The sequence below is a fragment of the Neomonachus schauinslandi genome, chromosome 4 (assembly GCF_002201575.2).
Source record: "Neomonachus schauinslandi chromosome 4, ASM220157v2, whole genome shotgun sequence".
Lineage (NCBI taxonomy): Eukaryota > Metazoa > Chordata > Mammalia > Carnivora > Phocidae > Neomonachus > Neomonachus schauinslandi.
Genome location: NC_058406.1, coordinates 90555638 through 90580057, shown reverse-complemented (window position 1 = coordinate 90580057; position 24420 = coordinate 90555638). Strand labels below are relative to the sequence as shown.

At 41.9% G+C, this 24420-nt stretch overlaps 1 protein-coding gene across 2 annotated transcripts in view; it reads right to left on the bottom strand.

Annotated features, from left to right (window-relative positions):
- Positions 1 to 19653, bottom strand: part of SYPL2 (synaptophysin like 2) — a 25927-nt gene extending 6274 nt beyond the window's left edge. The window contains exons 1-2 of one of the 2 annotated variants that reach the window (XM_021690230.1): positions 5708 to 5761; positions 5471 to 5545 (exon numbers count right to left, since the gene is read on the bottom strand). In XM_021690230.1, the coding sequence (XP_021545905.1) occupies positions 5471 to 5545; positions 5708 to 5761 (129 nt within the window). Of the gene's footprint in view, positions 1 to 5470; positions 5546 to 5707; positions 5762 to 19575 lie in introns of those variants that run through there. The other variant, XR_002480349.1, reaches the window with a different exon arrangement.
- Positions 19654 to 24420: the final 4767 nt, after the last annotated feature.

Here is a 24420-nt window from a genome sequence, read left to right as displayed (position 1 = left end):
TCCCTCGCCCACTCCCCCTGCTTCTCCCTCGCCCACTCCCCCTGCTTGTATTCCTGCTTTCCCCCTGCTTGTGTTCCTGCTCTCGCTATCTCTGTCTCTGTTAAATAAATAAAATCTTAAAAAAAAAAAACACATCCAGGAAAGGAGAGAGCATAACTCTCCCCAATGCCTGAATAACCTCCTCATCTGGCTTAATTTACAGAGGCTGAAGTGTAGAGCCCTGTTTGCTCATGTTGACCGAGCTGAAGAGAAGTTGCCCAAAGCCTCTGCATCATTACCCTTTATATACTCCAAGCGTCCTCACTGGCATAACAGTGGTGCTTCTCCAGCTCTTCTTCATGGGAATTCTCAAATTTTTGTCAGCTCTGTGAGCCTCTTACAGGTTTCTTTATTCCTCCTAGCTTCTGGCCCATTAGGGTGTCACATTCTAGGAAGGGCAGCACAGTTGGATATATTTTTACCCATTGGCAGGTAGCTCTATATAGGTCCCCTAAGAAAATAGGTATTCCTAACTTGGGGCAATGAATGGTCAGTTGTGGGGCCTTCTCTTCACCAGCACTTCCCTGACAGGCATATCTAGAGAAAGATGACACTTACTGAGCATCTACTGTGTACGAGGCACGGTTCTAAGCACTATCATTTAGTAGTGAACAGAAGAGAAAAATCTCTGTCTTCATGGAACTCGTACTCTAGAGCTGCATTATCCACCATGGTAGCCACCAGCCAAGTGTGGCTATTTACATTCAAATTCATTCAAATTAAATAAAATTAAAAATTCAGCTGCTCAGTCACACGAGCCACATTTCAAGTACCACATGTGACTAGCAGGTACCATATTGGACAACACAGATCACAGAACTTTACCATCACTGTGCAAAGTTCTGCTATGGCTAGATGATAACCTTGAAGTTCTGAAAATCCTGAACCCTGCTCTATGATTCCTCAAAGAGTGAAATACACCACGAATAGCTTTAGTCCTAGCTGTATCCTCTTCTCTTCTGAGTCTTTGAAAGTCAGGAATCCCTAACCACCTTACACAGCTCTTTGTCAATCAGAATATATAATTAAATCTGAACATCACACAGTCATCTGATGTCAGAAAACATAAAGTTTGCTAGGTAAGTGGACGAAGGGAAAAATCTGAGGGGAACCTCACAGGTTCACAGGACAGCAGAGCAAAAAAGATCTCAGACAGGGATGCCTGGGTGGCTCAGTTGGTTAAGTAGCTGCCTTCGGCTCGGGTCATAATCCCAGGGTCCTGGGACTGAGCCCCACATCGGCTCCCTGCTCAGTGGGGAGCCTGCTTCTCCCTCTGCCGGCTTCTCCCCCTGCTTGTGCTCTCTCGCTCTGTCTGACCAATAAATAAATAAAATCTTAGGGGCACCTGGCTGGCTCAGTCATTAAGTGTCTGTCTTCGGCTCGGGTTGTGGTCCCAGTGTCCTGGGATGGAGCCCCGCATAGGGCTCCCTGCTCGGCGGGGAGCCTGCTTCTCCCTCTCCCACTCCCCCTGCTTGTGTTCCTTCTCTCACTGTCTCTCTGTCAAATAAATAAATACCATCTTTAAAAAAAAAAAAAAGATCTCAGAGATTATTAAGCCCAATGGTCTCATTTCACAGAGGTGGAAACTAAAGTCCCAAAAGATCAAGTGACTCTCCCAAAGTCATATTTAGCTATCATGAGAGCCAGCCTTGGAATTCACATCTCCTGATTCCCTGTCCAGTGCTCTTTCTACTTCATTCATTCATTAATCAACAAACAGTTATTGACCATCCCCTATGTGCCAAGTGCTGGTGACACAAAGATGAATAAGACCTGGTACCTTCTCTTTCGAGTTTACGTCAAGGAAAAAAGTGTCATGCTCAAACAAGCAAAATAAAATTCTGCATCACAAAGTTATTAAGGCTAAAAAAGAGAGAGAGAGCTCTCTCCTATGTTCAGTGAAGATTGTAAGGAGGCAGGGAGTAGCTCTGCACCTGGGATGCAGGAGCAGAGGAAGACACCCTGACCCCGCCCCCTCCACCTTTCCGCATCAGATTTGCCTTCTTCCCTAAATGTGCCAGGTGACTGAGGCACAGAGAAGAGCAGGAAAGAACTGAAACCATCCATGTCACCCAACACAAGGGTCTGAGTTGGGCAAACTGCTCAAAAAGAACAGGAGCCAAGGAGAGATGGAGTCCCTGAGACAGTGGAGGGGAGGGATGCGGATCTCTGAAGTTCTGATGCCAACCAGCCTTCCTCCTCTTGGCCCTGTATTGCTGGGGACAGCGATGGTCATACACTGCTCTCCATGCCCTCCTCCTCCTGTCTCTGCTTCTCTTTGGGAAGGGTGTCAGAATAACCTCACCAGTTTGGTGCCGACTTGCTTGATGGTGATGATCCTTTGACATCACTCCCATCCCCAGTTAGTGCGGGACACAAGGAAGACAAGGTTTCCCCCTACTCTTACCCCAACAGTCATCTCATTGGTTTTATGGACTCTGATGGTATTCTTTCGCATTCCCCCACACCAACTGAAATAGCTTATTTTCATTACCGAGACCCGAGAGCCAAGTAAGTGGCTTTGGCAACTCAAAGGTAAATTACTGATCAGGGGTACACCCAGTTAATGATAATATGACTTACTATGGGAAGAGTGACTGAGTAATCCAGGAGATGCCTTTGTGCCTTACCCTCAAAGCAAGGATTTGGCAGTGACATTTGAGTAATCTAACTAAAGGACAAGTCTAGCTGACAGTCTGCATAAAGAAGAAATTTAGGGGAAAGAGGAGGTTTAGGAACAGGGGAAAGGAGAACCAACACTCACTGAATATCTCCTGGACTGCTTGGACTGAATGCTTCGATGCTTTACAAAAATCACCTCCTATATCCTCCCAGTGAACCCATGAGATAGATCTCACCCTCATTTACATATACGAAACCAAGGCCCACAAAGATTTTGTTACTTACCCTAGGTACCCTAGACTCTATGGCTAGAAAATAGAGGAGACTCAATTTAAACCAAAGCCCCTCAACCTCAAAATCTGCCTTTTTTCTTTTTTTAGAAAACCATTCTTTAATAATTGATCTATACCCATGTTATTTTGCTAGCTTTGTGAGGACTTGGTGAGGACTTGGTCCAGAATTGGAATTGAGGTGAGATTAATTTCTGAATTTTAAAAAAAGACACTCTAAGCCAAGCCCCTAACTAATAAAGCCTAATATTGCTTTCTTCTTTTCCAGATTCCAGCAAAATTGCTTTTGGATAACAATAACAACAAAAGTTTTCAAGCATCATTACGATAAATGCAAGATCTGTGTTTTCTTTTTTTCCTTTTCCAGCCCAGGAGCATTTGATCCCCCCAAGCAGGAAATGAGTGAAAATCCCAAATGACATTTTCTCTGTCATTTCTGGTGCTGGTTCCTGTGCACCTTTACATGAGCTCATCCTGCAGAGACTCAGGGCAAGTGAAACTCACGCTAGGCTGCCAGGATGGCAGTGAAAGCAAATCATGTCTCCCTTTGATGCTGCCCTTCGCATGAAGGCTGAGTTCAGAGTCTAGCCCTGGGCCCCCAGATTTAGCACTATGAGAGAAAGGCATCACCCCCTCTCTAAGAAGTTGAGGATCATAAAAGTCAAATGGGTCTTAACTCTTAGGGATCAGTGCTGACCCTGAGAGGAGACAGGATCATTTTCCTAGGCATTGTTTTGTGCAGCCTTTATAGAAATGTGGTATAGGGGGCGGGGGGGGGGGGGGCATTGAGAAAGGGATAGAAGGATTGAAGAGGGAAGCTTTTCAGAATCCCCCCACGAAGGATGATTCCATGGTCTAATAACCTCATTGTTTTCCTTATCCCTTGACAGTCTTTCTCAAATTTCCCTTAGATCCATTTGTCTAGTTTAATGATAAAATTATACTCTTACCTTTCAGGTTCTGCTCCTCATAATGGCTCCCTAGTTGTGGATGGCAGTCACATGGAGCCTTAATATCATTCTTACATGGCCACCACTGGTACTCAAGTGATGGGTCAGAACAGGGAAGTGGAGGGGGGGAGGTGAAATTGCTCAGTCAGCAGTCCATCCAACTGCTCTTGAGGCAGTAGGGAGAGTGGAAAGTCCCCACCAGGTCCCAGAGTTTGCACTTGGGAGCTCCTTGCCTGGCCTATAGCCCCAGTCAAGGTCTCAGATATCTGAAGATAACCCCAAATGCACTATTGCCCCTGAATTCCAGATCTGATGATTCCCATCCAAACGATGATTCAGGAATCAGTGACACAGTGCTCACTCTTGTCTCCTATGATTTAAAAGTCCTTTAGAACTCAATCCTCCTCAGTCTTAATGGTAACTTATTCCTTAGCTGAATTCTGGGCTGAAAGCACATTAATTTATTCACACACCATTTGGTGTGTGGATTGTCTAACTTAAATCTCCTCTGTTATAGTGTACTAAATGCTCCCAACAAGTTTTCATGATTTGAAAGAGTGACTGCACCTGTCCACATTCCTAACTTACACTCAGGAGGCCTTGGGCACTGGTAAGGACAGAGAATATACCAATATCTCAAAGTACCAGTGAGGTAACGAGATGTATTTCTCCTAGACTATTATAGAGGAAACTGAGGCTATGAGCAAGTGATTTCTTCAAGGTCACGGGGTGAGTCTAATGAAGGGCAATATTCTGGCATACCAACCCGTTGAAAGCAGAAGGGGACCCTGGGAATGGTGTGATCAACAGTTAACTAATGTTGGAAGCTGAGGTCCAAAGAAGTGACTTGCCCAAGGTCACAAAGCTGGAAAAGGCAGGTCCACGTCTGAAACCCAGAGCCCCAGCTTCCCTACTCAGTGTTTTATCTTATTCTACAAGCCACATTTTGGCCACAGTGTGATTTTTATTGTCTTAATATTTTTTCTTTTATTTAATCCTAGAGTCATAGACTTCATTCATTCATTCATTCATTCACCCTTTCACTCAGTCACAGGAACCCAGATTACTCTAGTGACCTCAACAGGACAACTGCCAGCCAGGACCCTGTCCCTGGAGCCCACCTTCAAGATCTAGTGACGGTGGGTTGGGGGGCAGGATGGTTTCCATCGCCCGCCTGCTTCCCTCCTCTGCCCTCCGTGGCTTTCCTCGTCCTCCTTGTCCTCCTCCCCCCCCCCGCCACCGAGGAGTGGTATGTGCAGGATCAGAGTTCTGGAAAGGTTACACCCGGGTCCTCTCGCCCGGGTGAAATGTGAGCGCCCTGGGCAAGGGCTCCTTGCACATAGAAGGACCGAATCCCGGACTCCGCATGCCTTGCTCCTCGCCCTCCTGCCACCAAGTGCTGGAGAAGCAGCCCCAGCCCGCCCCTCCCCCGCCCACCTGTCGCCGCCCCCCACCCTGCCGTCACGGCCGGCCGCAGCACCTCCCCGCCCCCCACTCCGGCCACATTGCTTCGGGTCAGCGTCACAGCCCAGGCTCCCGAAATAGCCCGCGGCTAGAGCATCGACTCACCCACTGGAGAACTTTGATGAAGCCCAGCGGCTCCTCCAGCCGCCGCCAGCGCAACCCCACCAGCAGGCGGTCCACCTGCGGAGACAGGGCCGGCGAGCGGTCAGGGCGGCGGGGGACCCGGGAAAGCGCTGGTCCTCCTCCCACTCACAGTCGGGAGAGGGGGCGGAAAAAGGGTCCGGCCTGACACCCAGGTGGAGAAGGGGTGGTAAGACAGCGCCAGGGGCGCGCGGGGAATACCTGCGGGCGCGGCGACTTGTCCGCCGCGTGACTCGAGCCCTCCGTCGAAGACATGCTGGCACAGCGGGGCCGGGGCGCAGCGCCGGGGCTCGGCTCCCTGGCCGGGAGGCTGCGGCGGGCACCGCGGGGGGGCTGGGGGCTGCTGACCGGCGGTGGGGGCAGCGAGCGGTGCGGTAGCGCGGGCCGCCGTCGGCGGCGCGGGCTCCAGGCTGGCGGGGCGGGGGGCGCGGGCGCTGCAGCGGGCGCTCGCCGAGGCCGGGACCGCCGCTCTGCCCCTCCGGCTGCAGAAAGCCCCCGAGGCCGATTCAAACTTCTGTCAAACTCGCGAGCGCACTTGGCAGCCGAGTCACGTGGCGTGCGCTCGGGAGCCGTCCTCCCGCCCCCTCTGCTCCGGGTCTGCCCGCAGGGCGCCTTAAAGGGACCTGGGGCCTCTGCGGGCAGTTCGGCCGCGAGGGGGCTCAAGTTCCTTGCCAGAAGCCTCCAGGGCCAGTCCTAAGCCCTACAACCACAGCCGCTCCAACTCGCGGCCAAAGTCGGAACTAGCCTGGACGCACCGGTTCCTAGTTCATCTGTCCCTATTTGCCTGGATTTGGAGCCGCTCTGCGCCGTTTTAGTCTCCTTCCACACCAGGATACCCAGAACCTACAGGATTTTCATAAAGCATGATCAGTGTTGATATAAGGTTCTGAACATTACGGTGAACAAACGGCTTGCTTTCAAAAATCTCCGAGAGCCACTACAGCGGGGAAGGGCAATGGAACAGAAATTGATGACTTTTTATTCTGTCTGGTTAGGCGTCGGTTTAATTTTTTAAGAAAAGGCATTCGTAAGTTGGTGGCAAACGTTATTCATCTTTAGAAAGTATAAATTCATTCTCCTTTAAAATAGACATCACCATTTAAATGAGAGGGGAAACAGTCTTTGAGGAATAAGGGGCTTGGAGAATATTTGCATTGGAAAGTTGACATTGTTGCATTATGATTGACCTTAAATCGGTCCCTAATTTTCAAAAAAGTGTTTGGCAGGAGCCCTGAGTGAGCAGTCATGAATATTACCCATTCGGTTTACTGGGTTGTAAATAGTGAAAGGTTAAGTGATTTGTCCAGGGTCACTGAGTGAGCCAGGGGGCGGTGGCCAGCAGAAAACCCGCCTGTGCCTCCGAAGAATTGACTTGTAAATATGTATCCTCCGCGTCACAAAGTCATTATTGGAGGTCTCCTCCGGTACTTTCGAATGACTACTTTTTGAACAACGTTTAGCTATTGTTAATACAATTCATTCCCCCATTGAGTAAGTGCCTTACCAAGGTTTCGGCTCCTAGGAGGGAGTGGCTGGACTTGAAGGAAACTTCACCAGCGTATTTCCATGCAAATCATATTTCCATGAAATAAGAAACAACAGAGTCCCCAATCCAATTTTTAACAAATTGTTCTGCAGTTTTAGGTTCCTTAACTGTAGAATAGGAATAATAATAACTGCCCTACTTACTGCATAAGGTCATCATGAGGATTAAGTGGTGTGATGTGTGTAAATGCCCACACTACACAAATATGAAATATTTATTACCAATGTTTACAACAAAGCAATATGCATACGGAATACAACACAATCAGAAAATTCGGAATAATACAGCAAAAATCCCACACATCTACCACCTAGCCTTATTAAATTTAACAAAATAAAAATTGCATATAAAAACGAAGCCCTGTGTGTTCTGATATCATTCCCTCCCTCTCTCCTTCCTCCCCAGAAGTAACCACTATCCTATTCTGAATTTATCAGCTTCATACATATTTTAACACTTGTACTGTAGAATGACTATATCTGCACACAATACATTAAAATTCACTAGACTTACTATTGTTTCTCACATGATTTTAAACTTTATCTAAATATTGGGCTTTAGGTAACCTTCTTTAACTTGTGGGGGTTTTTTTGGGGTTTTTTTTAATACGTAATGGTGGGTTTATGAGAGTCATCTAGCCTGATGTATGTACCTTTAGTCCCTTCGTTTGTTTTGTTTTTTTTTTAAAGATTTTATTTATTTATTTGAGACAGAGAGAATGAGAGAGAGAGCACATGAGAGGGGGGAGGGTCAGAGGGAGAAGCAGACTCCCTGCTGAGCAGGGAGCCCGATGCGGGACCCGATCCAGGGACTCCAGGATCATGACCTGAGCCGAAGGCAGTCGCTTAACCAACTGAGCCACCCAGGCGCCCCTTTAGTCCCTTCGTTTTAACTATACAGAATTCCACAACATACATATAACTCTATATTATTCTCGTATTGATGGGCATTAGGTTATTTCCAAATATTTACTTTTACAGTGTTGCACTGAATGTACACATACATCCGTAGTCGCCACACAACACTGAATATCCAACTTTCTTTCTTTCTCTTTTTTTCCCTTAAACACAAACCCTGGCAAAAGACAAATTTTTAAGTCATGAACCATTGTATAAAATGAAACAAATGTTTAATAAAACATTCTCATTATTTTCTATTCCATTTCATTAAAAAAAATCTGGCCATCCAGAGGCAATCTAGGTTTTGTCTAAATTTGCCTAAAATTTATACAATTTGGGGACCCCCTTTAGAAAAAGAATACAAAATTATGAATACAAAATTAGTAACCAGGCCTTGGAAGAAGCTTTGCAAGTGAGGGAGCCTGAAGCTTAACCATCGTTAGTTTCAGGGTAAATACCCCTCTAAGGAGTCACACTACATTGCTTTAATGGTTCACTAATAATGGGCCTCTACCAGCAGTTTGATAAACATCGCTCTATTTCTAAAAGTGAGCCGGCTAGGTCATAAGATGTGAACATTTCAGCTTTGAATTTTGATAAATGTCTATACCCGTGTAACCACCACCATGATCCAGATATAGAATATTTCTATCATTCAAAGAGCTCCCTGTTGCCCTTTTGTAGTCAATCCCCCAACAACTACTGATCTGCTCTCTGTCATTATAATTTACTTTTGTTTTTTTCTAGAATTGCAAATAAATGGAATTATGCACTATGTACTCTTTTGTGTCTGGCTTTTTTCACTCAGCCTAGTTTTTGAGATTCATCTATATTGTACTTATCAGTGATTTGCTCCTTTTTGTTGCTGAGTAGTATTCCATCATATTATGAAATATGATCCATCACCATTTATCTATTCAACTGCCAGAGTACATTTGGGTGTTCCTTTTCTTTTTCTTTTTTTGCTATTATGACTAGACCTAACACAAACATTCTTGTACAGATTTTTGAGTGACTATAAGTATTTATTTCTAGGGTAAATACCCAGAACTGAGATTTCTGGATTATATGTAAATATGTGTGTTTAACTTTATACAAAAATACCAAACTGTTTTCAAGAGTAGCTGTTTCATTTTGCTTTCCTACCAACAATGTATTCCAGTTGCTTTACATCATCTCCAGCACTTGGTATTATTAGTTGTTTGGGTTTTTTTGTTTTGGTTTGGTTTGGTTTGTTTAGGTCGGTTTTGTGGGGGGAGGGTTCTTTGCTTGTTTGGTTTTTTAGCCATTCTGAAAGGTATGTAATGGTATCTCTTTGTGGTTTTAATTTGCATTTCCCTAACGGCTAATGACGTAGAGCATCTTTTAATGTGCTTATTTGCCATCTGTGTATCTTCAATGAAGTGTCTGTTCAAGTCTTTTGCCCATTTTTAAATTGGGTTGTTTCTTTTTTACAACTGAGTTTTAAGAATTCTTTATGTATTCTGATTTTAAGTCTTTTGTTGAATATGTGATTTACAAATATTTTCTCCTAGTCTGTAGTTTGTCTTTTCATTCTTTTAATTGTCTTTTGCAGAGCAAAGTTGTACATTTTGGTGAAGTGTATCTCACTATTTTTTTAAATGGCTCATGCTTTTGGCATCACGTCTAATCATTCTTTGCCTAACCTTAGGTCACAAATATTTTCTCCTTTGTTTTATTCTAAATGTTTTATAGTTTTATTTTTGAGTTATTTTTTGTATAAGGTATGAGATTTAAGTTAGGGTTATTATTATTATTTTTTGGATATAGATATCCAATGATTCTAACACTAGTTTTTGAACACACTATTCTTTTCCATTTAATTGCTTTTGCACTTTTGTAAAAAAAAAATCAATTGGCCATATTTGTGTGAGTCTATTTCTGGACTTTCTATTTAATCTATGTGTCTGTACCTTTGCCAATACCACATTGGCTCAGATACTGTAGTTTTCTAGTAAATCCTAAAATAGGCTAAAATGATCCCTCCAACTTTGGTCTTCTTTGAAATTGTTTTAGTTATCTAGTTCCTTTGCCTTACAAAATAAATTTTGGAACTAGTTTGTCTATATCTACAAAAAATTCCGCTGGGATATTGATTAGAATTTCATTAAATCTATAGATCAATTTAGGCAAAATTGACATCATTACTATGTTGCATTTTCTAATCCATGAACACAGAATGCCTCTCCACTTATTTAGATCTTCTTTGATTTCTGTATCAGCATTTGCAATTTTAAGCATACAGCAGCATTCATGTACACGTTTTGGTAGATTTATACCAGCATATTTAAATTTTTGGAGCCACTATAAATGGTATTGTTTTAAATTCAAGTTTCCATTCGGCAATTGCTAGAAACTAGATATTTTTCTACTGACCTAGTATCCTGTGACGTTTCTTTTTTTTTTTTTTTAAGATTTTATTTATTTATGTGACAGAGAGAGACAAAGCGAGAGAAGGAACACAAGCAGGGGGAGTGGGAGAGGGAGAAGCAGGCTTCCCGCTGAGCGGGGAGCCCGATGCGGGGCTCGATCCCAGAACTCTGAGATCATGACCTGAGCCGAAGGCAGACGCTTAACGACTGAGCCACCCTGGCACCCCCACAAAACCTTTCTAAACTCGTGTTTAGTTCCATGAGTTTTTGTAGATTCCTTTGGGTTTGCTATATAGACAATTATGCTGTCTGCAAATTGGGACAGTTTTCTTTCTCTCTTTACAACCTGAATGCCTTTTACTTATTTTCCTTGCCTTAGTACATGCGCTAGGACTTCTAGTACTGTCGAACATGTGTGGTGAGAGTGGACATCCTTTCCTCATTCTTCTTAGGAGAAACTGTTTAGCCTTTCACTATTTAATATGATGTTACCTCTAGGTATTTCACAGACTCCTCTTACCACGTTAAAGATGTTCCTCTCTATTCCCAGTTTGCTGAAAGTTTTCATCATGAGTGGATGTTGAATTTTGTCAAATGTTTTTTCTGGACTTTTTCTTCCTTGGACTATTAGTATGGTAGATTAAATTGATGTATTTTTTAGAATATTTAAAGAATATTTATTTAAAGAATTATATTATATTAAATAATATACTATAATTATAATATAAAGTACATAATTTTTAAAGATACATATATCTCCCAGTTCTTGGCTTGTCTCTCTCTATATATAACTACACTTTATTTTTAGAGCAGTTTTAGATTCAGAGCAAAACTGGACAGAAAGTGCAGAAAGTTCCCACTTCCCTCCCCCTCTCCACATATAACCTCTCCTATCATCAACATCCTGAATCAGTACAGTACATTTATTTGTCACAATCAGTGAGTCAACATTGACACATCATTATCAACCAAAGACCATAGTTTATATTGGAGTTTACTCTTTGTGTTACACATTCTGTGGGTCTTGACAAATGTATAATGACATATATTCACCCATATAGTATCATACAGAATAATTTCACTGCCCTAAAAATCCCTTATGTTCTCTACCCATTCATCTCTCACTCCCCCAACCCTCTGACAACCACTAATCTTCTTACTGCCTCTATAGTCTCGCCTTATCCAGAACACCATATAGTTGGAATCATTCAGTATGTAACCTCTTCAGTAATATACCTTAGTAATATTAACTTTAAGTTTCGTCTGTGTCTTTTCATGACTCAATAGTTCATTTCTTTTTAGTAATGAATGATATCCCATTGTATGGGAGTACCACAGTTTATGTATCCATTCACCTTCCAAGTTTTAGCAATTATGAATAAAGCTACTATAAATATCCATGTGATAAGATCCCCAATTACCAATTTTGCAAACAGATCTGTGGATATCTTGATCTTATTTAATTGATCACAAATATCCCCTATTAATTGGGACACCTTGCAGGAGTTAACTGTAATGTTAAAACAACACATATGAGGAAATTTTTCACACCCCAAATGGTGTAGCAATAGTAGACCGTCAATAATGGTGTGGTTCTCAAGAAGTCCTTCTCTGACTTCATTTAATTCTTGGCTGAGTGCATCCAGTGCCTGGGAAGTATCATTTAGAGTCCTGCCGAACAAGCATACTGTTTTGCTTATTTTATATTGCAGTCCTAACATAAGTCCTGGAAGTCCCATAGCGATTTTTTTTTTTTTTTTTTTTTTTTTTTTTTTTTTACCAGGAGGGCTGTGGTATGCTTGGTTAAAGCCTTTGTTTGCAGTTGTATGTCAGGAGAGTGGCTTCTAGGATAAATGACTTTGAGGGATGAAACCATCAAGAAGCTCTTTTTGTTTGAGGTCCAGCCTTAACACTATGTTAATTACAAGGAATCACTGGCAAATGGGAGAAGACTTGTCTCAGGAGATAAGGGCATCCCCAAGTGCATCATCCAATCTAATCATAAAGAAAGTGGGGCCATCCATTATCTCCATGGGGTACGCTCTGCCTTTTAAAGAGCGATTTTGTCATCCCAGCCGCATAGAATTGGTCAAGGTGATAGCTGAGTTATACAATTGTTGGGGAATCTATCCCATTTCCCAGTTGTTCAAGCAATCATATGCCCATGGGGTCCTGTTATCCCCCACAGAATAACATGCAAGGAGATTGTCTATACATGAGCTATTACGGCAATTTCTCTGAGGTTTACCTCAAGTTGTCTAGCTTAGGCAAACAACATTCAAAGACAATCAGAACTAAAATTTAGCATCCACAAAGGTGTGTTATTGAAACATAATTTTTCTCTCTAAAATAACCCTCATTTCCAGAGATAGCCAAATAAGACTAATTTGATTGAAAAACAAGTCCAGTTTTAACAAATGGCATAATTATTTACATAAGCTCAGCAAGAATGATTGATCATACGGATCTTTTAGAATCTGCTTTGCTGGAACTTTTATAAGGAATCTCTAGGTTGAACTAGCCCCTCCAGGCCAGAAGCCAAGCCAGCACTTGCCATTAGACATGCCTGCAATACCTGTCGATTTGGGCAGATTCTTCTTCACGAGGTCCCCAATATATCCTGAGGTTCCTGCACCCGCCAGGAGGTGACATTCTTTACTTACCTGGTGAAGCTGCTGGGAACTCTGTAAGAAAGTTATCAGGCCAACATTTCCAAGGGGTCTTATGGCTCCAGGTTTCATGAAGTCAACCTTAGTTCCTCAAAGCTGTTTGGTCATATCTGAGTCTGTACGTGTCTCTCTCAAACATGACATTCCAGTCAAAGCCTTAGGAAAATAACCAGTGTTTCCAATGGTGTTGCAAGAACAGATTCTTATTGAACTTATGCAAATGACTATGATTGCCATGGAAGAAAGAATACTGAGACCTTTTGAATTTCAGAGGGTTCTGGTAGAGAAAAAAGCTAAATGCTTCAATATGTTTACAAATGAATACTTGATCACATTTCTGTAAGTCATATCTTAAGAGAAAGTGTCCTCAGTCTGGGACAGCAAACATTAGAGAACCAGCAGTGTTTCAAACAAAAGTCACAAAACTATAATCATCTTTTTAGTTCATTTAATCCTATGTTACTAATTCTTGTTTAGTTTGAATGCAGCTTTAGTTCTGGAAATTTTTATCTATTTCAGTTTTAATCTTAAAGATATTGAATACTTGTATTTTTCCTAAAGTCCTTTTTATGAACCTCCTTGAAGATGAAACTCATTTTGCAAGAGAATAAGAACAATTATAAACGACAAAAACTCAGAAATGGACATTGTTAATGATCTGAGAGTTCATTATGATGCAATTGACAAAGAAACTCAGTTATTTTTGTGTCACATAACCCTTTCAATAATCAAAATATCAAATGATGACCTTATATTAAAACATTAAAACTTTAGGAATTGCATATCATCTCTAGAATAGTTAGAGCATTTACCCAAATGTAACTGAAGGCTTATCATTTGTTTAACAGTACTACCAGAGTAATTTAACATACCAAATAAAAGGCATAATGAGTCAAAGAGACTTTGTTCATGATTTAAATCTTGGGGAAGTTTGTTAACTTCAGAAAGTTTTAAGGCACATGCCTAAATAGGATTAGGGATCGTCAAAGACTTGATAAAGGCAAAACATAGAAACTGGTTTTCTGGGCAGGCAAAGAGAAAACAGCTGTTTACATTTTCATATCAAGAGCAGACCAACAGCGGCGCCTGATGGCTCTCAGTCGGTTAAGCGTTAAGCATCTGCCTTCGGCTCAGGTCATGATCCCAGGGTCCTGGAATCGAGCCCCATGTCGGGCTCCCTGCTCAGCGGGGAGCCTGCTTCTCCCTCTCCCACTCCCCCTGCTTGTGTTCTCTCTCCGTCAAATAAATAAATAAAGTCTTAAAAAAAAAAGAGCAGACCAACAATTCAAGAAAACTTTGTCTTTTGAATAGAGAGAGAATTCCAATTTTATTTTTTTTTAAGATTTTATTTATTTATTTGACAGAGAGAGAACACAAGCAGAGGGAGTGGGAGAGGGAGAAGCAGACTTCCTCCATAGCAGGGAGCACGACGTGGGGCTTGATCCCAGGACCCTGGGATCATGACCTGAGCCTAAGGCAGATGCTTAATGACTGAGCCACCCAAGTGCTCCGAGAATTCCAATTTTATATACCACTGTACTTTTAAAATCCCTTTATTTTAATCTTAGTCTGTCCTGACCACACTTAAAATTCCTTTCCAAAGATTTTCCTTCACAAACCTTGTACAACTTTCTTTTGCATTCAGATTTTGTCCCAAGCCATTTCTCTCCAAACAACCATCTTATTTAGGACAAAATTACCTTCAACAAAAATGTATTCCTATTCTTTATATCTTTCTTACATATCTCTTACTTTTCTACATACAGAGTTGCTGAATTTTGCACTCTTAGAAATCTTAGTCTCCAATGAAGACTAAGTAGTAACCAATTGTGAACTGTCACACCAGAATTCTTTAGATGGCAAATTTATGAAGTGGTTAAGCACAAAGCATGTTTACCAGCAGATTTAAATATCCTTAGTTTCTTTGCAATAAGTAGTCAAAAGCACAAACCTACAGCCAGTAAGCAATGATTTAGCACCTTATCTTATTTGGAAAAGACCTAGATGTCCAATGAATTTAATCCCAAAGACTTTGAAAGCTATTTTAACAATTTCCTATGAAAACTTTGATGAGACAGACAATTAACCATCATTTTAGTCATCTTTTTGCTAACAAATTGCAACAGAGATAACACGAGCTTATTTGACCTTCAGCAAACCTTGGCAGAATAAAAGTTTTACATTTAATTCTGATAACTTTAAAGATATGTCTATCTTAATTAAACCAGCAAAGTTAACAATTTAAATACCAAGTTATGTTCCACCTGGGTCCACTTTTAAAAGTCAATCAGTTAGTTCCCCAGTGTCAATTTTTACCTGAGATACTCACTGGTGGGGAAATCTGAAGTGAGCAGTGTATGTAGGCCGCACCGAAGGTACAGAAACAGGAGGTGTGGGGCAGACAGAAGAGGCAAAGTGCTGCCAGAGGCGGAGAAAAAGGGTTCCCAATTCTAAAGCTCAGCCACTTGGAGAGATGAGCAAATGCCATGTTTTTCCACCAACAAGTGGAATTAGGCAGTCCATGTCAGGCCAGAGAAGACAGGGAATTTCCCCAAAACAAAGGGAGTTTCAGCAGGTGCTTGGGAATATTCCTTAAAGTCCCTGTCCTGAGGTAGACTAACCACAGTGGACTCCACTTACAGCCATTATTAACCTGGGAAATGAGTGAGGGAGAAGGCTCCACATCTCTTAGGAGGAACAGTGAGAGAGAGAAAGTCAGCATCCCTTTTGCTAAGGATGACCTGTGTTTCTTCCAGCAACCTGGGTTTATTTGGAGGAAGCCTATTTAGACAATTATCCAATATGTCAAGAGGGAGTTTACTGGTCTAGTTACCACCAAACATGCTCTGCAAGAGGTCATTAGGTCTAGGTCCTGATTTAGAGCCCTGAAAGACTGGATGGATCTAGGGTACCTCTATCTATTTGCCCCCCTGTTTCCTGTAGAAGAGACCTGATAGAGCCCACTGTGGGCATGCAGTGAGTGTTACAGGAGCTCAGGCCTTTCCTAAATTTACAATCCAAATTGTTTCCAGGGGGTTAAAAGACAACCCGAACTGTTTCCAGTGGGTTAAAAGGCACCCCAAGAGAGAGTCCTTGGGAACTGAAGAAGAGACCATGCCTTGCCACAAAGGTCATGCCTTATTTTACCTTGCCTTGAAGAACCAGTCATGTCCATTTACAATTGCACCCAAAATCATAAGATACCTAGGAATAAATCTAACCAAAGAAACAAAGGATCTGTACTCAGAAAACTATAGAATACTCATGAAAGAAATTGAGGAAGACACAAAGAAATGGAAAAATGTTCCATGCTCATGGATTAGAAGAACAAATATTGTTAAAATGTCTATGCTACCTAGAGCAATCTACACATTCAATGTAATCCCTATCAAAATACCACCAACTTTTTTCACAGAAATGGAACAAATAATCCTGAAATGTGTATGGAACCAGCAAAGATCCTGAAGAGCCATAGGAATGTTGAAAAAGAAAACCAAAGCTGGTGGCATCACAATTCCAGACTTCAAGCTCTATTACAAAGCTGTCATCATCAAGACAGTATGGTACTGGCACAAAAGCAGACACATAGATCAATGGAACAGACTAGAAAACTCAGAAATGGACCCTCAACTCTATGGTCAACTAATCTTCGACAAAGCAGGAAAGAATATCCAATGGAAAAAGATAGTCTCTTCAACAAATGGCGTTGGGAAAATTGGACAGCCACATGCAGAAGAATGAAACTGGACCATTTCCTTACACCATACACAAAAAATAGACTCAAAATGGATGAAAGACCTAAATGTGAGATAGGAATCCATTAAAATCCTTGAGGAGAACACAGGCAGCAACCTCTTCAACCTCAGCTGCAGCAACTTCTTCCTAGACCCATCGCCAAAGGCAAGGGAAACAAAGGCAAAAATGAACTATTGGGACTTCATCAAGATAAGAAGCTTTTGCACAGCAAAAGAAACAGTCAACAAAACCAAAAGACAACCGACAGAATGGGAGAAGATATTTGCAAATGACATATCAGATAAAGGGCTAGTATCCAAAATCTATAAAGAACTTATCAAACTCAACACCCAAAGAACAACTAATCCAATCAAGAAATGGGCAGAAGACATGACAGACATTTCTGCAAAGAAGACATACAAATGGCCAACAGACAATGAAAAAGTGCTCAACATCACTTGGCGTCAGGGAAATACAAATCAAAACCACAATGAGATACCACCTCACACCAGTCAGGATGGCTAAAATGAACAAGTCAGGAAACGACAGATGTTGGCGAGAATGTGGAGAAAGGGGAACCGTCTTACACTGTTGGTGGGAATGCAAGCTGGTGCAGCCACTCTGGAAAACAGTATGGAGGTTCCTCAAAAAGTTGAAAATAGAGCTACCCTATGACCCAGCAATTGCACCAGTGGGTATTTACCTCAAAGATACAAATGTAGTGTTCCGAAGGGGCACCTGCACCCCAATGTTTATAGCAGCAATGTCCACAATAGCCAAACTATGGAAAGAGCTGAGATGTCCATTGATAGATGAATGGAAAAAGAAGATGTGGTATATATATATATATATATATATATATATATATATATATAGGGAGGAATGGAAAAAAAAGATGTGGTATATACATATATATATATATATATATATATATATATATAATGGAATATTACACAGCCATCAAAAAATGAAATCTTGCCATTTGCAATGATGTGGATGGAACTAGAGGGTATTATGCTAAGTGAAATAAGTCAATCAGAGAAAGACAATTATATGATCTCACCGATATGTGGACTTTGAGAAACAAGGCAGAGGATCATAGGGGAAGAGAAAAAAATGAAATAAGATGAAACCAGAGAGGGAGACAAACCATAAGAGACTCTTAATCTCAGGAAATAAACTGAGAGTTGCTGGAGTGGAGGGGGGTGGTAGGGATGGGGTGGCTGGGTGATGGACAATGGGGAGGGCATGTGCTGTGGTGCACTGTGAATTGTGTAAGACTGATGAATCACAGACTTGTACCCCTGAGACAAATAATACATTATATGTTAAAAAAAAAAAATGAATCGTGGATCACGACCTCAAAAACTAATGATGTATTGTATGGTGACTAACATAACATTAAAAAAAAAAAAGAACCCGCCGTGTTTAACCCATGGAAAACTCTTGAAAAGTTTTACAAGGGGAAATTACCCAATTTCGCAGTACCCAATCTAGAGGAGTCCCCATGGAGAATGGTTTGTTTCCCATCTTGCGATCCCATTAGGAGTTACCCCATACCTGTTACAGAGAGGTGACTATGAAGGCGTCCCTACATATCAGCTCTCCCCTGTGAACCAAGGCATCCCATGGTTTCCACCTCAAAGTGAAAGAGTAGCCTAACATCTTGGGTTGAGGAGGGATCAGGCCGCTGGGAGTAGCCACTCTTACCCATCCATCACCTGATCCTTCTTTTCTCCTCTCGATTTCCTCCCCCAAAATCTGGCTCAATCATAATGTCTTAGCAAGGTTAACAGTTTAAACTTTGATTCAATTATATTCCCTCGCCTTACCCCTGGGCACTTTTTTCTGTCCGTATACCTGAAGTCCCATTTGCAAGCATGGCCCTGTTGAGGGGTGCAGACCCCAAGATTTAGCATCATCATAATTTCATATTTCTGTTATTGGAACAAGAAAGCCTCAACTATATGACCCATTAAAGTCCCAGCCGCTAATGCAACCAATCGAGGAATTAGCTGGGGGTCTGTAATTCCCTCCTTAATGCTCAACGTATTCCGAGGGAAGTAAATGCCCAGAAAACATTGGGTTCCCTCCAACTTATCAAACAAAGAGGTAGCTCTAAGCCTGCTTGCTTGGATTTTGATTCCTGGCCATGATTAAACCTAAATTGTACCGAACAGAAAAACCTATCTTACCAGGCAGCAAAAACGAGGAGAAGATTCTCCTCCTGACCTAAGTTCTCACGAAAGACATTTTTAAATGTAAAAACCTTGTATCTACATAGGAACACTCTTCCTAAAATGAATCCCTGATTAAAAGGGCATAGTGAGGGGCGTCTAGGAGGCTCAGTCGTTAAGCATCTGCCTTCGGCTCAGGTCATGATCCCAGGGTTCTGGGATCGAGCCCCTCATCAGGTTCCCTGCTCAGCAGGAAGCCTACTTCTCCCTCTCCCACTCCCCCTGCTTGTGTTCTTGCTCTCACTGTCTTTCTCTCTGTCAAATAAATAAATAAAGTCTTAAAAAAGGGGGGGCATAGTGACCATCAGAGACTGGAAGGGCCCTGCTATAGGCAAAGTCCTTAGGTGGGAGAAAGCCATTTAAGAAAAGCCAATGAACAGAAAGCAGAACTGGGCAGGGTTAGGCCAACATACCCTTCTTTTGAGGAAGGGGGATTGACAAAACCTTTGTCCAGAAGCCTGTCACTTGAGACTTAAGACTTAAGAGCTATTCACCTTTAACCAGCTGACAGGTGTCCATTTGTGAGAAGAGGTCACCTAAGGGAAAGACATCTCCCAGGTAAGAAAAGAAAAGAGTCTGCTTTTACTCACCCTTCGGTGAAAGTGATCCCGGGTTTCAGCACCAAAATGAAGCTGGAGAGCTAGGTTCTTGTCTCATGGAGGTGAAGAATGAATCTTGCAGACAACGGAGAGTGAGCAAAACGAGAGAAGTTTATTAAGCGAAGATAGAGAAAAAGCTCTCAAGAGTGAGAGGGTTCCCCACAGGGTTGCCCTCTCTCAGCATTTTTTAATCCATGAAATTATTCCATAGCAGATACTTCATTTTTTGAAAATTCTGCCTGTTATGTGGAGGGCCACCCTACAAAAGGAGATTGACAGCTTGCTGAATTTCTCTCCTAGTAGTTTTTTGTTTGTGTGTTTGTTTTAGATAACCTTAGGAAACACTAAAAAATTCTTGGTTTTTGGGAGTTGCTTGGGTGGCTCAGTTGGTTAAGCGTCTGACTTCGGCTCAGGTCATGATCTCAGGATACTGGGATTGAGCCCCACGTCAGGCTACCTGCTCAGAGGGGAGTCTGCTTGTCCCTCTGCCTCCCTCTGTCCCTCCCCCACCGCCCCTGCTCATGCTCTCCCTCTTTCTCTCCCAAATGAATAAATAAAATCTTTAATAACAACAAAAAAATTCTTGGGATTTTGCTAAAATGACTTCTACTGTCTGGAATCCTAATTCTGTTGGATTGGGATTTATAAACAACTTGTAAAGGCCTAATATCAAAAACCACTTAATCTTCATCCATGCTTCAGAAAAAAATAGTTTAAGGGAAAATACATATTTGAGAGTAAAAACCAATAGCTGCTACTGTAATGAAAAATAAGTCATGACAATTATTGTGTAAAACAATGATTTAAAGATTTTTTTTCTGGAGCTAGTGACACACAGAGAGCAATTTTACAGAAATAAAAGCACAGAAGTATGAACTATTGAGGGATATTGGTGATCAGCAAATCTCCTTGCCCTGAAAATAGGGTGTATGAAGGGGAGTAGTAGAAAATAAAGTTGGAAAGGTAGTTGGAGATAAGGGCCTTGCATGATAAACCCTTAGACGTCATTGACTGCTGGGTGCCTGGGTGGCTCAGTCACTTAAGCGTCTGCCTTCTGCTCAGGTCATGATCCCGGGGTCCTGGGATCAAGTCCCGGGTCAGGCTCCCCACTCAGCGGGGACTCTGCTTCTCCCTCTGCCTCTGCCTGTCGCTCTGCCTACTTGCGCTCTCTCTCTCTGTCAAATAAATAAACTCATTTTTAAAAAATTTAAAAAAAGATGTCATTGACCACTTACTCTCTCTCAGGTTTTGAGTAAAAGTGGTGATATAGAAGTGAATAAGGACCAAGTTCCCCACCTAGTTTTGCCATTTAGTAGCTATGCTTTTTCAAGAGATTGAGTTTCTTTAAGCTTTTGTTTTCTTATCTACAGAACAGGGTTAATGATAGTACTTACTACAAAGGGTTATTGTGAAGATTAAATAAGATGATGTATGATGAGCCTGGTGCCTGGCACATAGCAACTCTTCAATAAATATTAGTGACTCCCTGGTTAGAACTGTGCTTCAGGAATATTAATCTGGCAGCTGTGTATAAATGGTGTAAGCATATGGCTTTCCTTTTTAAAACAGAACCAGGGTCTTCCCAGGTATGTGCCAAAAATATTTACCACCCAGTTCCAGCAACTCCCCACCTCTTCCAAACTCCCTCATCCTCCACCACACTCTCACAGCAAAAGTGCTGAGCAAGGACTAGGGAGGAGGAGGCTGTGAAGTAGGAAATCTCCCCCCAGGGGATGGGGAAGAGTCAGACCCAGTTAGGGTCATCTCTCTTGGGCTAACAGGGGAGAAATAATTTTCAATCAGAGACAGGAGACTCATGGAGAGTGGAATCAAAGAAGTGTGATAGACCATTGAGGACAGTTATAAAAATAAGGGAGATTCTGTAGTTTTCCTTTGTCTTCCTTTGATATCAGCACCAAGTACCAAAAACTGGACTTTATTTCATTAAGTGTTCAGAATTTATAATGCACAAAAAAATTTGAGAAGCTGCTAACTCACATGCCTCCAAGCAAAAACCCTCTTCTATTGTTGCTTCTAATTTGCTTGACCAGAAAACCAGATGAATTAGTTAAGACTCTTTCAATGCAGACACCCAACTCAACCAGGCTTAAGGAAAAAGTAATTTATTGCCTCCTGTAACTGAAAAGTCCGAGTTTTAGTCATGACTGGTCTCAGAGGCCCAAATGATAACATCAGAGCTGGGTTCTTCCTCTGTCTCTGTCTCTCCATCTCCTTGCTCTGATTTCCTTTGTGTTGGTTTCACTTTCCAGCTGGATTCTCCCCATGATATCCCACATCAGTCTGGCCTTACATCTTTTTTTTTTTTAGTAACATTATCCTATAGGATATAGTTCATGTAAAAATAGACAATTTAATGAAGGTAAGGGTTGATTCTAATGTTCAACCTTGCTAGAAATCTAAGAATTTTGGGGCGGGGCTATGTATGAACAAAGCTATTACTAAAGATAATTCTGTGTGTAAGGAGTTTGGGAGGCTGGACACTCATTCACAGCAGGTGAGAACACATTTAGACAACCTTTCAGGAAAGCGGTAGCAGGATTTTGTTTGTTGTAACAGAAACTAAGCTTAAACTAGTTTAAGTAAAAAAAGGGAATTTTTGGCTTATGCATTAAGAAGTTCAAGGAATGGAAGTGGCTTTATGCAAAGTTGGATCCAGTAGTTCAAATGATTTGTTCTGTCTCGACCTCTGCCTCTGTCCCTTTAATTGCTTGCCACTATGTGGCTGTATTCTCAGACAGGCTCTCTCTACATGGTGAAGAGAGCTGCTACAGACCCAAATTCACATCGTCCTTGCTGCTTACTGTCTGGGTCAAGGGGATGGAGTTCTCTTGCTGACCAGGCCAGGTCACCATGTCAGCTGGAGCCTGGGAGCTGGATCAGCTCCATCTGAGCCACATGTTTGGGGTAGGATTACTATAGAATGGGAAAGGATTCTCCAAAGGCAGGAGAGCTGGGAAGGCAAATATATGTCCATACCAAGGACAACTTGGCAGTATGTACCCAAAGTCTTTAGAATATACACATCTCTGAGCTTAGCAACACCAATTTTGGGACTTAATCCTAAAGAAAGAACCAGAAACAAACTTTTACTCCCGCTGTGCCTGTAGGGATGGGTAGGTTGCAGAGAAGGAGGCCAATACAGCCTTACATCTTAACAACCTTGCGACCCCATAAACGCTGTAGGCAAAGTTCTAGGTAGGACTCTCAATGGCCCAATTTGGGCCACATTCCCATTTCAGAATCAGTCAGTCTGGCCAAGGACTGGCCAGATCTTGGCCATGTGCCCATTCTTGGACCTTGTGGGTAATATCAGTCCTACCAAAGCCACAAAACTGAAAGTTAGAGAGACCTAGTTTCCCCCAAAGCAAATCAGGGTGTTTTTGCCTACAGAAGAAAGAATAGACAGTGAACTAGCAAAAACAATAGACATTCACTACCTCAGATAACCAAACCTTTAGAACTGCTTCTAGAATCATGGCAAGTTTGCTCTAAGTGAGGATCTAGGAATGTTTCCCAAAAATAAAGTCCATCAACTTTGGTATATAAACTTTGTGACATATATTTTGGTAGTTCCAAGTGGTTTTGCAGAGCCAAGGGCATAGAGATGTTCTTTTACAGAATCATTTTCCTCTGTCAGCTCTTTAAGTGCAAGCATTTTTTAGGGTTTTATTCTCTGAATAATTAAGTTGTCACATAAATGATCTCTGGAGAAGATGAGTTGTACCATAATCTGACAAGCTGTATTTCTCTCTTTCAGAATTGCACCAGCAAATCATTATGTTTCCAAGAGAACCTTGCAGGATACTTAAGCCACCTGGAGTACAGATAGAACAATTCCTAAGTGTAGAATTTAAGAACTAAAGGGATCTGGGATTGCTTTCCAGAATGCAGCTAATTTTCAAAAAGAAGAGTCAATTCAATAAATATCAATGGAACACTTTCATTACTGATTGCTTCCACAGTATTCATATCCCTGTTTTTCCAACGATAGTATCCACATTTTGCTTAAGGCAAGCCATTCATAGCCAAATGGTTTGGGTATGATAAATCCCACCTCTGGCTTTTGAGGTAGGGTCTAATTGACTTATGGCAATGCTTCCGGTCATGATAATTCATTCAAGGATGGAAATGCCCCAATTCAAGCCAGTTATCTCAATTCTTAGACAAACTATTTGAATGAGTAAGAATTTCTCTCTCTCCCACCCCCCCTTTAATTGGACATAAATCCACAAGCACATAACCTCAGGAACTATTGGCAGCCATCCTGCATCAGGAAGGGAGAGTTTTCCTGAGAATGAAGCCAGTCTCAAGAAAAACTAAAACAGAAAAACCCGGTCACATTGTTTGAGTTGCTGGTCACATTGAGTTGCTAGATCATGCCATGCCTGAAGCGATATACTTGTTCACTTTTCAGTAATGTGCACCAATAAATTCCTTTTACTTTTTAAAGTTAGTTTGAGTAGAATTCTCTGTTACCTGTTATTCTGACACCAACTCCAACTGCAAAACAATTCTGATGCTAACCACCCAGAGTTAGTGTTAGACTTTGCAGGTTTAAGGGCACAATCCTCAGCAGGACTGCCCTTACTTCAGACATCAGCCACACTTTGGGCACCCCCAGACCACCACACTTTTGACCATTTGGTGAAAATTCAGGGGTTCTCATGACCCCCTCATGTTCAGAAATTCACAAGGACTCACAGAACTGAGGAAAGTGCTATACTTACAACTTGTTTTATTTTAAAAATACAAATCAGGGTCAGCCAAATGAAGACACACAGGGTGAGGTCTGAGTGGGTCTTTTTTTTTTTTAAT